We start from the raw sequence: 12,341 nt of genomic DNA, 5'->3' as shown, positions 1-12,341 counted from the left end.
ATATAGTCATTACATTTACCCCACAAAATATAGTCACCCAAAGAAACCAGTTCTCCAATATTAACAAGTCTCTACAAAGTTAAACAAAGCTGGCTTTAACACAAATCAACAAATCCCATAAAGTTATTAGCTTACAGGAACAACTTCAAAACACTTAAGTGTCCTGACAACTTAATTCAGAAAGGTAAACAGCCACATCCTCACCCCAAACATCTCTGGCAGTCTTTATTCCCTAAGCCCATAAAACAGACCTCATGCAAGTCCTAAACTCTTTGTTATAAGCTTTCCGGTGCGCTCATACCTCGCTACATACAGATAAGTCAACTGCACACCCACTTCTCAGATGAATATAACAAAGGATTAAGTGGGATATTCAAAGTCCAAAAGAAAAACAACATCTGCAGACAGCAAGCCAGCTCAGAGAGGCCTACTGCCTCCTGGAGCTGCCTTCTTTCCGGGGTTGAAATGTAATGGAAACAGTACAGAAAGCAGAACTCCAATAACAAGGCAAAGACGTGAGGCACCTAAAATTGACGGCTGCTAACATTCACCTGTGTTTACACTTATGCAGACGTGTGAATGCACGAAATGTGGGAGCAGAACCGAGAGCTCTCAAAGTTTAAGCTGTAGGGTCTAACCTAGAGTCACTGAGTCTCTGTTTATGTGCCTCAGTTTCCTCCATTTTTCAAGGAAAAGAGGACAAGAGGCGGAGAAAGAAAGTATGAAGGGAAATGAGAACCATGCATACTGTTTATAAAGGAGACCAAAGCTATGGCAGAGGATGAACTAATTTATAATCAAACATCTATTTTTAAATGCTGGGAAATGATTAGAGCAACTAGCAATAAAATAAAGGGGGCCAGCCATCACTGGATGGCAATTCAGTCCCCAGAGAAAGGTCGAGATCCATACAAGCCTGACTAAAACTGCAGATTTGGCCAAAATGGTCAACAGAGCTCAATGCTTTAAGAGCGACATGAATTCTCTCTTGTAAATTTCCACAGTGCCTTTGCAGGAGCCACCACTGCCCCCAGGGAGGATACCAAAGCCGAAAGAATAGTAATATTAAGCAAATCACAACACTTTTTTTTTTTAAACATACTCTCATATATATACAGCACCTTGCCATCCATAATGGATTTAATCAGGACCCCAGCAGGGAAACCCACAAAAGGCCTATTTCTCCAACAAAAGCCACAGCAGCCTGAAACAAATCTAGAGCGATTTGGTTTTTTATTTTATTCATAGGAACAGACCTTCTATCCCAGGTTCCTCAAGATAAGCCACCAAAAACTGCACCTGACAGACCCGTGGAGCAGCCATCCTCAGAGCCGGATCATTGCAGAGAGACAGAGAGGAAGGAGGACAGAGGACGGGAGGGAGGGGGAGGGCGCGCGCGAGGCAGGCTCGGAGCGCTTGTCAACAATCCTCCCCTGCACGTAAGGCGGGCGCCTGCGGATTCCGCCAGTGCAGATTCCGCGCGGCCGGGGGGAGGGGAGGCGCCGCGAGGGAAGGTTATTTATGTGGCTGCGAGAGACTCTAACACCACAGAGGAGGGGTCTGGGGCTTCCCCCCCCACCCCTTCCTGATGAATTAGAATGAGAAAAAGGAAAGGCTCAAATAGCTTTTCACCCTGTAATTTCCTCAACCTGCAATGCAGACAAATCCTTATTTTTAGGATCTCTAAGATGGTGTGAGGCGGGATGGGGGTGGGGGGGGGGACGGAGGGGGCGGGTGGACCCATTGGATGGGAGCAGTTTAACTGTCCACCCTTCTCTGTGCCCAGAGTCAGACTGCTCTCCCCTCCTCGCCCCCGCCCCACCACCCCTCCTCGCTCACACGCTTCCCCCTCCCCAGCCCAGCCGCGGGGTCCTAGCATATTTTCAATGGCATCCTTTTTTTAATATCATAATCTGTGTCATTCAGCACTTGCTTTTTATTTATTTTTATTTGTTTTTTTGGCTAGGAAGCCTGGGCAGCTCTCCAGACAGACTGCAGAAATCTCTTCCCACAAGCTCCTCCTCCTCCATCCCGCGCGCCCCTCCCTCCCATCCTGCTGCCCCGGTGCTCCATCACTTCAGTGATGACCGCATGGGCCACGGCTGCCCTCCCCGCCCCCAGCGCCTGGACACCCCACCCCCAGGCACATAAATTCATCTAATCTAATAAAACAGAAGCTGTTTTCCCTCATTGTTCCTTGAGGATCTTTCACAAAACGGGCTCTGTGGCCTGGCAGCTGCCGAGAGGGGTGAAAAAGGCAGGATTCCAGCAGGGCTGGCCAGCTCCCTGGCCCCAGATAACTGCAGCTCGCATCTCCTTCCCTATGTCATAAGCTGTTTGATTGTTAAAGTCAAAGCTTTTGAAGCTTTTGAACTTCAGCTGGCAATTATCACGTCCAAAGCACATGCTCTGAACACCAGCCCACATTCTCCTCGTTATGCCTCTCCAGAGGGGAAGAAGATGGTCGACACCCTCAGAGAGGCCACATGGCACTGAAGGCTTCACCAGCAGGCTCACCCAGGGAGCTGGGGAAGGAATGCCCTTACTCCTTCCTACTCTCAGCTTGTGGCTGCTGTTAACTATTGACTGAGACCCTTCTGGGCTTTACATACATAGGTCAAGTTATTCAGTCTTCAAAAAACCCTAGAAGCAGATCTGTCCTGGTGGCAGGGCCAGTGACTATGCATTTTGTCCGCTCTGTTTCATAAATGACCACAGCATCTCGACCTGCCTCACTTTCAAACAAAAAACGTCAGGAGGCAGGTGATGGTCGGCCCAAACCTCTACTCAATTTCCACCACTTTAAAACCAAAATTACAGGCAACGCCTTTAGAGATAATCTAGTACAATCCCCCACTTTACAGATATGTCAACTGAAGCTTCTGCAGGTCTGGTTCTTAACCAAAAGCACGGTGAGTAAATCCTCAACAAGCAGAAGGCCATCCAAGAACCTGGGGTTTCTGGGGCCAGGGGCAAGCTAACACACCAGAACAACCTCATGACAAACTCCCTGTAGGATAGAGGGCTGGAAAAGCCTCTGCAACCATTACACGCCCAGTGTGAGCCCAGAACAGACCCTCATTCAGCTCTCTCCAGTGCAATCTATTCCTATTATGCTGAACAACTGTTTGGCGTGTATCCCACTGCAGCATAAGTCATACACAGTCCATTAAAGGACATTTAAGGGGTGACTGTTTGGCTCGTCCCTCTTCTTTGTATGGGGACTTGTCTTAGTGGCCTTCCCTGATCAAAAGCACCCAAAAGGGAGAACTGCAAAGGAGATATGAGGCAGGTATTGATTTGGATATTATGGAAATTTTGAAAAAATGTTAGTAAGAAAGTACAAACCACAAGACATAACCAATCAGTCAGAAATGAAGCTTGAGGGTCATGAATGGATAATGGTTACGCTTAACACCCCAACTCTGACCACTCAGACACAGCCCCTGTGGGTACGTAAGGGCTCGCTGCTCTTTACCTATCTCTAGTCTCCCAGGCTTCCTCTTCCAATCAACTGAAAAAGTAACAAGGTATTTAAAGTCAAAAAGATAAGGCAACCCACTCTGGTATTCTTGCCTGGAGGATTCCATGGACAGAGGAGCCTGGCTGGCTACCATGGGGTCGCAAAGAGTGGGACATGACTGAGAGACTTAACACTTTCACTTTAACAGGATGTTGGGCCCCAGACTGCTCTTACTTCTAAAAGCATAGCAGCATCTGACGATGCACTTTTTGTTGTTGTGTCTCTTTGTGACTCCATGGAATGCACCATGCTGGGCTCCTCTGTCCTCCACTCTCTCCCAGAATTTGCTCAAATTCATCAGACTATACACTAGGGATTTATTCCCTAAAAGACGTGCTTAGCCAGCCCTGTGTATCCACTCTGGCCTGTGCTCTGCTGCTGGGTCGGGAACAGGACCTGGGAAAACTCCTGGCTGTAAACTTCAGTAGGTTTTGGACTGTTCGGCTAAAACACGGTCTTACCAAAGAGGAAAGCTATCTTCAGCACCGGACAGACTAGAAGGACCAGCATCCTCCAGGAGATACACAAGAACACTGAGAGCGAATTTCAGCTTCACAGCAGCATCACAACTTTCAGTACTGAAATTCTGTTAAGAGGGGAGGGTAGAAAGGGAGACTGGCAATGACTGTTTCTTTATTCAAAGTATGATTGACAGCATCACCAGCTAAGCTGCAACATTCAAAGATCAGAGGAAGTCTCAATTCTTAAATGAAGACAAGACTCCCCTCAATACTGGCAACTCTGTCGAGACCCCTTTTCTGCAACTTGGATAAAATAGAGAAAATCTGCAAACTCAATCACTAAAATAGTCTCTATTGTGCTTCCCCCTACCTTATTAAAGTTACAGCACAAATATGCATGCCTAAATAGTATATTATTTTACTGGGCACAATTACTAGCTTCACAAAAAGGCTATCATACCATGTTAAGCCCAAGAAGATTTTTCTTCCAGCTGAACATTAGGTTACTAAGTAAGATCCCACCATGATTCTGTTTATCTTCTGTCCCGTCATTTTCACCATGATTTACCACACTCTATTGTATGGTGTATGTGTGTGTGCTCACTCAGTCGTGTCTGACTCTTTGTGACCCCATGGAACCTATAGCCCACCAGGTTCCTCTGTCCATGAGATTTCCCAGGCAAGAATACTGAAGCGAGCTGCCATTTCCTCCTCCAGGGATCAAAGCTGCATCTCTTGCATTGGCAGGCAGGTTCTTTACCACCATGCCACCTGGGTAGCCCCATTGTATGGATATTCCACAATTTATTTTGATTCTCTTGTTCATTTAAAGTGTTGCTGATCTGTTGCTATCATGAACCACGCTGCAAACATCCTTCTACTTGTCCCCCACCAAGCAAGTGCTACGGTTCCTCTGAGATACACAACTAAGAGTAAAAATTACTACAAATTCTTGGGTACACAAATATTCAAATTTATACGTTAACAGCAAACTGGTTTCCAAAGTCAGTTTTTCCTTGTGTACCAGCAATGTATCACTGAACTTCCAATTGTTTAAATATGAAGACCTCTTAATACTCAAGACTCCAGAGTACTAGTCACTTCAATTGCTACTTTAGAAGAGATCAGAATTTCAGAAAGGATGTCCTATCTCAAGAAATGCTCTGCAGCCGGCCAGGTACAAGGCTGCCCTCCACCCGATTATTGCCTCAATGCCAGGACATCTGAGGTCTCAGAATTAAAGACCCACCTACGTGCACAACCAAAATGAGCTGGGCCAACTCCAGCAGCCCACCAGCTGCACTCAGCATTTTAAAAAATACACAGCTGAAGCAAACCCCAAATCTTGGAGGTGGACAAAATTGGAAAGAACAATTCATTTGCTGCCTTAATCAAATTTGGATATCTAATAATACCCTGTGCTAATTAAGAGAACCTGCTGCCTCAGAAGCATTAAGACCTTATTTTATTCATGTATCCAATCAAGGAAGTCAGCCGATATTGAGGGCTGGGATCCACCTCAAACAGGAAAGACAAGCCTGTCACAGCTAGAGCAAACCCTGGGGTACTCCCTACCGCCCATGATCGACCTCCAAAAGCGCTCCAATTCCCTACCTATCTAAGCTACGGCACATGAAGGGGGCACCTTACTGCCTGAGTTATGTGCTATGAACAGCAATTTACCAAAAATACTTAAACAGGAAGGCAGGGTAGAGTGGGTCTCCCTGTGAGAGGACGGCATAATAAAGGTGGCGGTGTCCATGAAGTCTAGGAAATAAGAGGGTTTTAATGAGCGCATTGCATTAGCCATGTGTCCAAAGATATTTCTCTGTTAGCTGAGCTGACTTACACAGTATGGATCATATCACCTAAATTATAATAATTTTTAAAAAGCCAATACAGAAAAATGATCCACTGTGCCAATATCTGACTTTCAAAAATACTATTGAAGTGTGGGCACTTTGCAGCAGTCATTATGTTAATAATAAACATTACTTGTTAAAATTGTATTTAAATCAAAGTTAAGACACTGGCAGTATACCAACCAGAATTAAGTACATACGGAGTCTGACTTGGACCCCTTCCAAGAGGGCTTGCTAATTCCTGAAGCACCAACAGTGCTCAACTGTGTAATGCATGTGGCTGGCCCTACAGCCAACGTGACTTCAAGGCCACAATGTACAATTATAAAATAATACCAATAATTACAAGAACACAGGAGAACTGGGTTGGATGACTGTATATTAACTAGTGAAGCAAACTTGGTCGCAATGGATTTAGTCACTAATACCACTGAAATGCGACTACAATTAAACCAGGAGGTTCAAATTGATAAGCTACCAGAAAAAATGTTCCATCAGACTTTTTAAATTAAAAAAAAAAAGGTTTATTTGGGCATCTAAACCACTAAAAACCTTACTGATTCACAGCACATATATCGTAATTTGGACAAGGTTGCTTGGTTCTAATCTTAGTTTTACTTCCCATTAACCCTAACTCTCCTTAAGCTCTCACGAAAGCTCTCTGTGCCTCACTTTGCTTACCTGTTAAATGGCCATAAGGGCAACAGTGGTTTAAGATGTTAAGTACCAATGGCACATGATGAGTGCTTTATGAAAGGCTACCTACATGCCTTAATAAGGGGTTCCATGGTGGCTCAGATGGTCAAGAATCTGCGTGCAATGCAACAGACCTGAGTTCAATCTGAAGGGAATGGCTATCCACTTCAGTATTTCTGCCTGGAGAATCTCATAGATAGAGGAGCCTGCTGGGCTACAGTCCATGGGGTCACAAAGAATCAGATGTGACAGAGTGACTTTCACTTAATAAAACTTTGGTGCTAGTGAAATACAATTTTTGTGGTAATATTTACTTTTAATTATTTGACTGTAAAAAGAAACAGAAGATAACATTTTTAAACTTATTTTGCTTCATTGCATCATGCAGGATCTTTACCTGTGGTGGAAGAACTTAGTTGTTCTGCAGTTTGTAGGATCTTAGTTCCCCAACCAGGGATTGAACCAGTGTCTCCTGCATTGCAAGGCGGATCCCTAACCACTGGGCTACCAGGGAAGTCCCTAATGTGTTTTTTTTTTAATGATTCAGATAATGGATTTGAAAAGGTAGACAGAGAAATGATGCAAAGTTAAAGATTATCAAAACTATGATTTTGAAAATTAATCACCGTAGTATTAAGTAGAATTCAATGAGAATCACAACATGGCCACTTTGCCTCCTTAAGAATAAAGAGTAACAGAAAGCGCTGTTTGAACAGCACTGAGACCAAGAAGAGGCAGATCACAACACTGACAAAGCCCACAGCCTCACACACGGCAAGTATGGCAACATACTGATAAAGGGATGACAATTTTTATATTAGCAATTTCACTTCTAGGAAGTAGTACGAAGAAATTAAACAGAAACAAGAATTTTTGTGCAAGGATTTCAATGTAGTTCATCTTTATTATTTTGTTGCTTCTTTTACTGGTTTAAATTCTTTTTTTTTTTTTTTTAAACGAAACAAAGTTTTCCTCTATCAGCTTTCTAAACCATGACTGGCTATCAGTGCTTTGGTTTTCAAACCTGGCAACATGGACAACCCATGATGGTCCATGAAGGCAATGGAGTAGCTGGCTTGGGGGAGTCCCGCGCGGCCAACGACATGCTCTCATCACTCCCTGCACTCCCAAGCCTCAGTACCTTTGCACATACCATTCCTTCTTTTGCGGTAGTCTCTCCTCTGTCTGCCCAGGAAGTTCCTGCAGCCCCTCCTGCTCAGCCTTTGCTGACAGTGTCACCAGCTCTACAGGTGCTATTCAATGTCGTACTTGATTGTCAGGTTCCTGACCAAGAGGATTTAGTCTTGCTCATTGTAATAGCCCTCAAAATCTAGCATAAGCCTAGAGAAGTGGCTCAGGACGAATGAATCCTGTCGAAAACATAAGGTGCTTCTTTTGAGGCCATCTCAGGGTCTTTATAAGCCTGAAGCACTCTTTGTTACCTCAGGGGGCCACATTCTACATCTTACCAAGCTTTCAAAGGCAACCCTCCGCTTTTCTTCCTAGAGAGGAAAATATGTCAAATACTTATCTCTCTGTGTTTAAAACGTATTTTGCCAGGAATGCCTCGTGAAATTTATAATACACTTGATTTGCTGGCATTCATGAATCAAAATTAAAGAATTTTCAAGAATTAACTTCAGGTTTTCAGGTGAAATTAAATTACAGCTTTCAAAAATTTAACAGTAACCTTCACATTATGTTTTATACATATTTAACCTTTTAATGATTTTTTAAAAGAAATGGAGACAATAATTTATTTACACCTGTAAAGTTGTTCTGTGTATTCCTCAAAGTATTTATCTTTTATACTCTAATTTTGATAAACTCGGTTTGTGACTAATAATTTTAAGTAAAAACCACAACTGTAATCCTTCTCTTTTTTATAAGGTGAAATTACATCAATCACTATTAACAGTTTTCTTATATTCTTCATGGTATTTTCCTTAAAGGTATCATGTATCATACTAAAGACTAATGCTCAATATGGAACACGACTGTACTAAATATTACACAAGATTTTTAAAAATCACATTTTCAAACACTTAGGAACATGAGGAAAGAAAGTGTAACTTAAACTGTAGAGATTCCATTGCATACAGAAAACAATTTTAAACAAGTTGTGTTTAAAAAATATAAATGTCCAGAAAGCAGACCAGAGAAAATAAAACAAACTGGTAACAAAAAGCAGGATTCTCCCCAGAGGTAATCTTCATAAATTTCTGAAATTTCCAGAGTCAAAATCAATTTCTTTAAATACAAAAGCAAAAGGAAATCTTAAGAGTTATTTAAATGGTATCACAAGAAAAATAGGACTGCTGCCATCACAGACGCAGTACCCAACCACAAGACAAGTTGATTAATGAAAACAGGCAGCTATTTTAGACATTACTTACGCGATGCTAACAGAAAACCTAGATTAAGAGGCACATAAGAACAAGAAAGGGGTTTTGGAGCCAGTGATAGACCTGCTGTATTGAAGTCAAGGACAATACAAATTTTGTGACATTAATACCATGGGCAAGGGTCTCCTGAAGCTGCCCAAAACACTAAGAGGCATCTGAAACAAGTATTACTATCATTTCACTTTGCTGGGAGTGTTTCTGAAATTGAGGACATGGGGTATGTAAAAGGACTTTCAGCCAAAAACAACAACAGGAGCAGGAAGACAGAAGAAATTCACTCCTTCGCTCACCCTCTCTCCTAAGTTCACGGTCTAATTTGGTAGACTCTGGTCACAAACACACAAACACGTGGCTTTTAAAATTAACTGAAACTAGCCAGACCAGCTAGGGCTAGGTCTCAAGAGTCCTAACTGACTGGTGGCTGCCACACAGACATGAAGCGTCTCCATCACCGCTGAGAGCTCCCCTGGCTAGTGCTGATCTGTAGCCTTTCCATGCACTTAGTCTCGGGACGCAGCCGCAGCCTCTGCGTCTCTGTGCTGTTCTCTGCTAGGAGCTAAGAACACAGGCCCAGCACACCCAGGGCATGGCAGACAGACGGGACTTCTTTTCAGGCGTCAAGGAGGGGAGGGGCAAACAGAGCAGGAGCCGACAAACCCCCTCCAAGGCAGCACAGATGGCTCCTGCAGGAGGGGAGAAGGGAAAACGAGGCTGGGACTACTCAAAAGCCACAAGCTTATTCAGAAAACTAAGAACTGTAGAAAAACTTTCTCTGTGCGAAGCAATTGCACCAAAGGGGGTTTTTTTTTTTTTTCATCACAAATGGTTTTAGGAGATCCTGTTGTAGCTTGAGGGTGAAAGGTCAGCAAGCATCAACTAAGAGTGTCACATGAAACGGTTCTGAGTTAGGACTCAATCTTGCTACCCTCCAGGCTCTAGGCTCTGAGAGGTGTGAACCCACAGAGGACTCTGGGCTCGCCGCCTCAGTTCCTACACACACAGACCTCCAGAGAGAAACCATCACCCTGCATTCTTGTGGGCCCGGAGAGACGTGGGTGGGGAAGGACACACACCCCGCCCTCCAGCACATTTCCTCCACATTACTACCTCCGATCCACACCCCTCCGAATTCTGCAAAGACCTCCAAATGTCTCAGGGCATCGAGTGAGCTGGAAGAACATGAGCCTGCCATAAACACATCCTGTCATCACCCATCGCTAAAACAGAACCGAGACAGACAAGGGGTGGCAAGGGTTTTCTTTTACTGAAGGAGGAAACCAGAGAAAGGATGACTGCTCACAGCGATACCCAGTTACTGGTAGGACCAGAATGACAGGGCCATGACAGTGCATATTACAACCAATCAACTTTCTGCCGCATCCAATATTGCTTTCAATGGCTGGAATCCAGGCATTTGGGGCTAATTTGACAGACTGCAGTGTAACATAACCTCTATCCCTTCTAAAAGGCTGCTGAAAATACAGAGCCCTAAGAGTTTTCTCCCTTGACTCTGCCCTAAGTTTAGCCTCCATCCTGGACACTCCAGTCATCTTCCCTCTGCCTGCCTTAGGTCTCTGCCCCCCAATACAGCTGGCACAGATCCATTCTCTTCCACCTATCACGTGCCAGCTCAGAAAGAGCCCTCTCAGGCTCCTCAGAGACTACAGAATCCAGCGTTCTGTGCCCAGGTAGGGGCATTCCCCCCCATATAAACTCTCACTATTCCTACTACACAGGCTTCCCAATGGGGTTCCCTGGTGACTCACTGGTGAAGAATCCACCAGCCAAAGCAGGAGACGTAAGAGATGCAGGTTCGATCCCTGGGTTGGAGAAGATCCCCTAGAGAAGGAAAGGGCAACCCTGTCCAGTATTCTTGCCTGGAAAATCCCATGGACAGAGGAGTCTGGCGGGCTACAGTCCATGGGGTCACAAAGAGTCGGACACAACTGAGCGCACACACATACGAGGTTTCCCACCAGTGAGGAATGACCTGCTGGGGAAAGCAAAACGGGTCACTTCCTTCAAGCTTGGTCAGGGTTTCTACTCCCCAAGTTCTAGGGAGAGGTCTAATTACAGGATGCTGGCACCCAGGGAACAAAGCAAACCAATTTTAACACAGTCCCTTAAGTATGCTGTTTTATGACCCAGCTACAGCTTTTATGAGAAGTGGTTAGGTAATGTACATCTAGAACCTCAATAACAACTGCCCTTTGAATGCTTCCTTCCTGCCAGGGACTAAGGACTTTAAATAAATCATCCCATTACTCCTGAGAATATTGCCTCTGAGGAAAAAAAATTATTCCTCCACTTGACAGAGCTGGGAAACAACCGAGCAGGAGCCAAGAGAGAGTGACCAAAGCAGGTTTGCTAGTTCCTTCACCCTTGGCGGGACTGTGAGCCACCCACTCATGGACGACGGCATGACCCTCTTCTGCCAATTTCCACGAGAAAAGCTGGAGGGCTGTGGCCTCCTGGCCCAGGACTGGTGGGAGAATGAATGCCCAACAGTTCTCTCCAGGAAGTCTCTGGAGCGTGTGCATTCGTAGCTCCAGGGCCCTGAGCTCAGACCAGGGCCGGCTCCAGCCTCAGCGTCTACCCGGGACGGCGTGGTTGTGGGGCACACTGATGTGTGATCCTCACTGGGGCCGTACCATCTGCAGATGCACTGAGCGCACCCTGCCCACCACCCACCAAGAAAACCAGTCAGTTCCTCAGCCGGAAAGCACTCTTAACTGTGAATCTGCTTCAAAAAAGGGCTAAGAAATCGGAGGAGACTGTGGTGGTGGCCGGTACAGCCTCCCATCACTACCAAGAGTAGCCACTTGATGGCAATCTTAACCTGTTCCCTTGGAATTCTTCCACTGGGGAGACCCCAGGAGGGAGCAGAGTGTGCTGGCTGACCCTGTGGACAGGGCTGGAGAGTGTCCTTGCAGGACCTTCGTCTGCAGCGGTAGGAATGTCCAAGGCTGGATAGAGAAACTAATCCAACGCTCTCCCGAGTGTTACTCGCCACATCACAGGCTCCTGGGGCCTGGCTAGACGTGATTACACAGGCTCTGCAGTCAGACAGACAACTTGGGAAGATGGAAATCTCTCCAGCCCCATGGCACGTTCGCATCGGGCTTTCCATCAACAGACTGAAGTGCGAGGCAGACAGATGGTAACAAACAGGCTAATAAATCAATGGCGAGCGCCTGCCTCTTATCTCAGCACCTTGTCCCCTGAAACCACAGGAAAAAAAGCCAAAAAGGAAAAAAGGAAACTTTCCTTAAAAGGTGCAACACTTGTTGAATAAAGCAGCCTACCACCTTCCTTCTCATTTAAATCATAAAAGAGAAGGAAAAAAAAACAAAGCAAAAAACACTACTTGCATCTTCGGCAGAAAAGGCTCTCC

General features: G+C 45.0%; 1 protein-coding gene across 5 annotated transcripts in view; it reads right to left on the bottom strand.

The window, feature by feature from the left end:
• The window catches only part of JARID2 (jumonji and AT-rich interaction domain containing 2), a 230,119-nt gene that overhangs the window by 98,598 nt on the left and 119,180 nt on the right, over positions 1 to 12,341 (bottom strand). The window contains exon 1 of one of the 5 annotated variants that reach the window (XM_070361168.1): positions 1,257 to 1,336. The exons of the other annotated variants lie outside the window; for them this stretch is intronic. Coding sequence (XP_070217269.1) covers positions 1,257 to 1,323 — 67 coding nt within the window. The 5' untranslated portion in view covers positions 1,324 to 1,336. Of the gene's footprint in view, positions 1 to 1,256; positions 1,337 to 12,341 lie in introns of those variants that run through there. 5 annotated transcript variants of the gene reach the window in all.

Source organism: Bos mutus, chromosome 23 (genome assembly GCF_027580195.1).
Source record: "Bos mutus isolate GX-2022 chromosome 23, NWIPB_WYAK_1.1, whole genome shotgun sequence".
Lineage (NCBI taxonomy): Eukaryota > Metazoa > Chordata > Mammalia > Artiodactyla > Bovidae > Bos > Bos mutus.
Note: the sequence above shows the minus strand (reverse complement) of the source record. Positions and strands in the feature narration are given on the sequence as shown.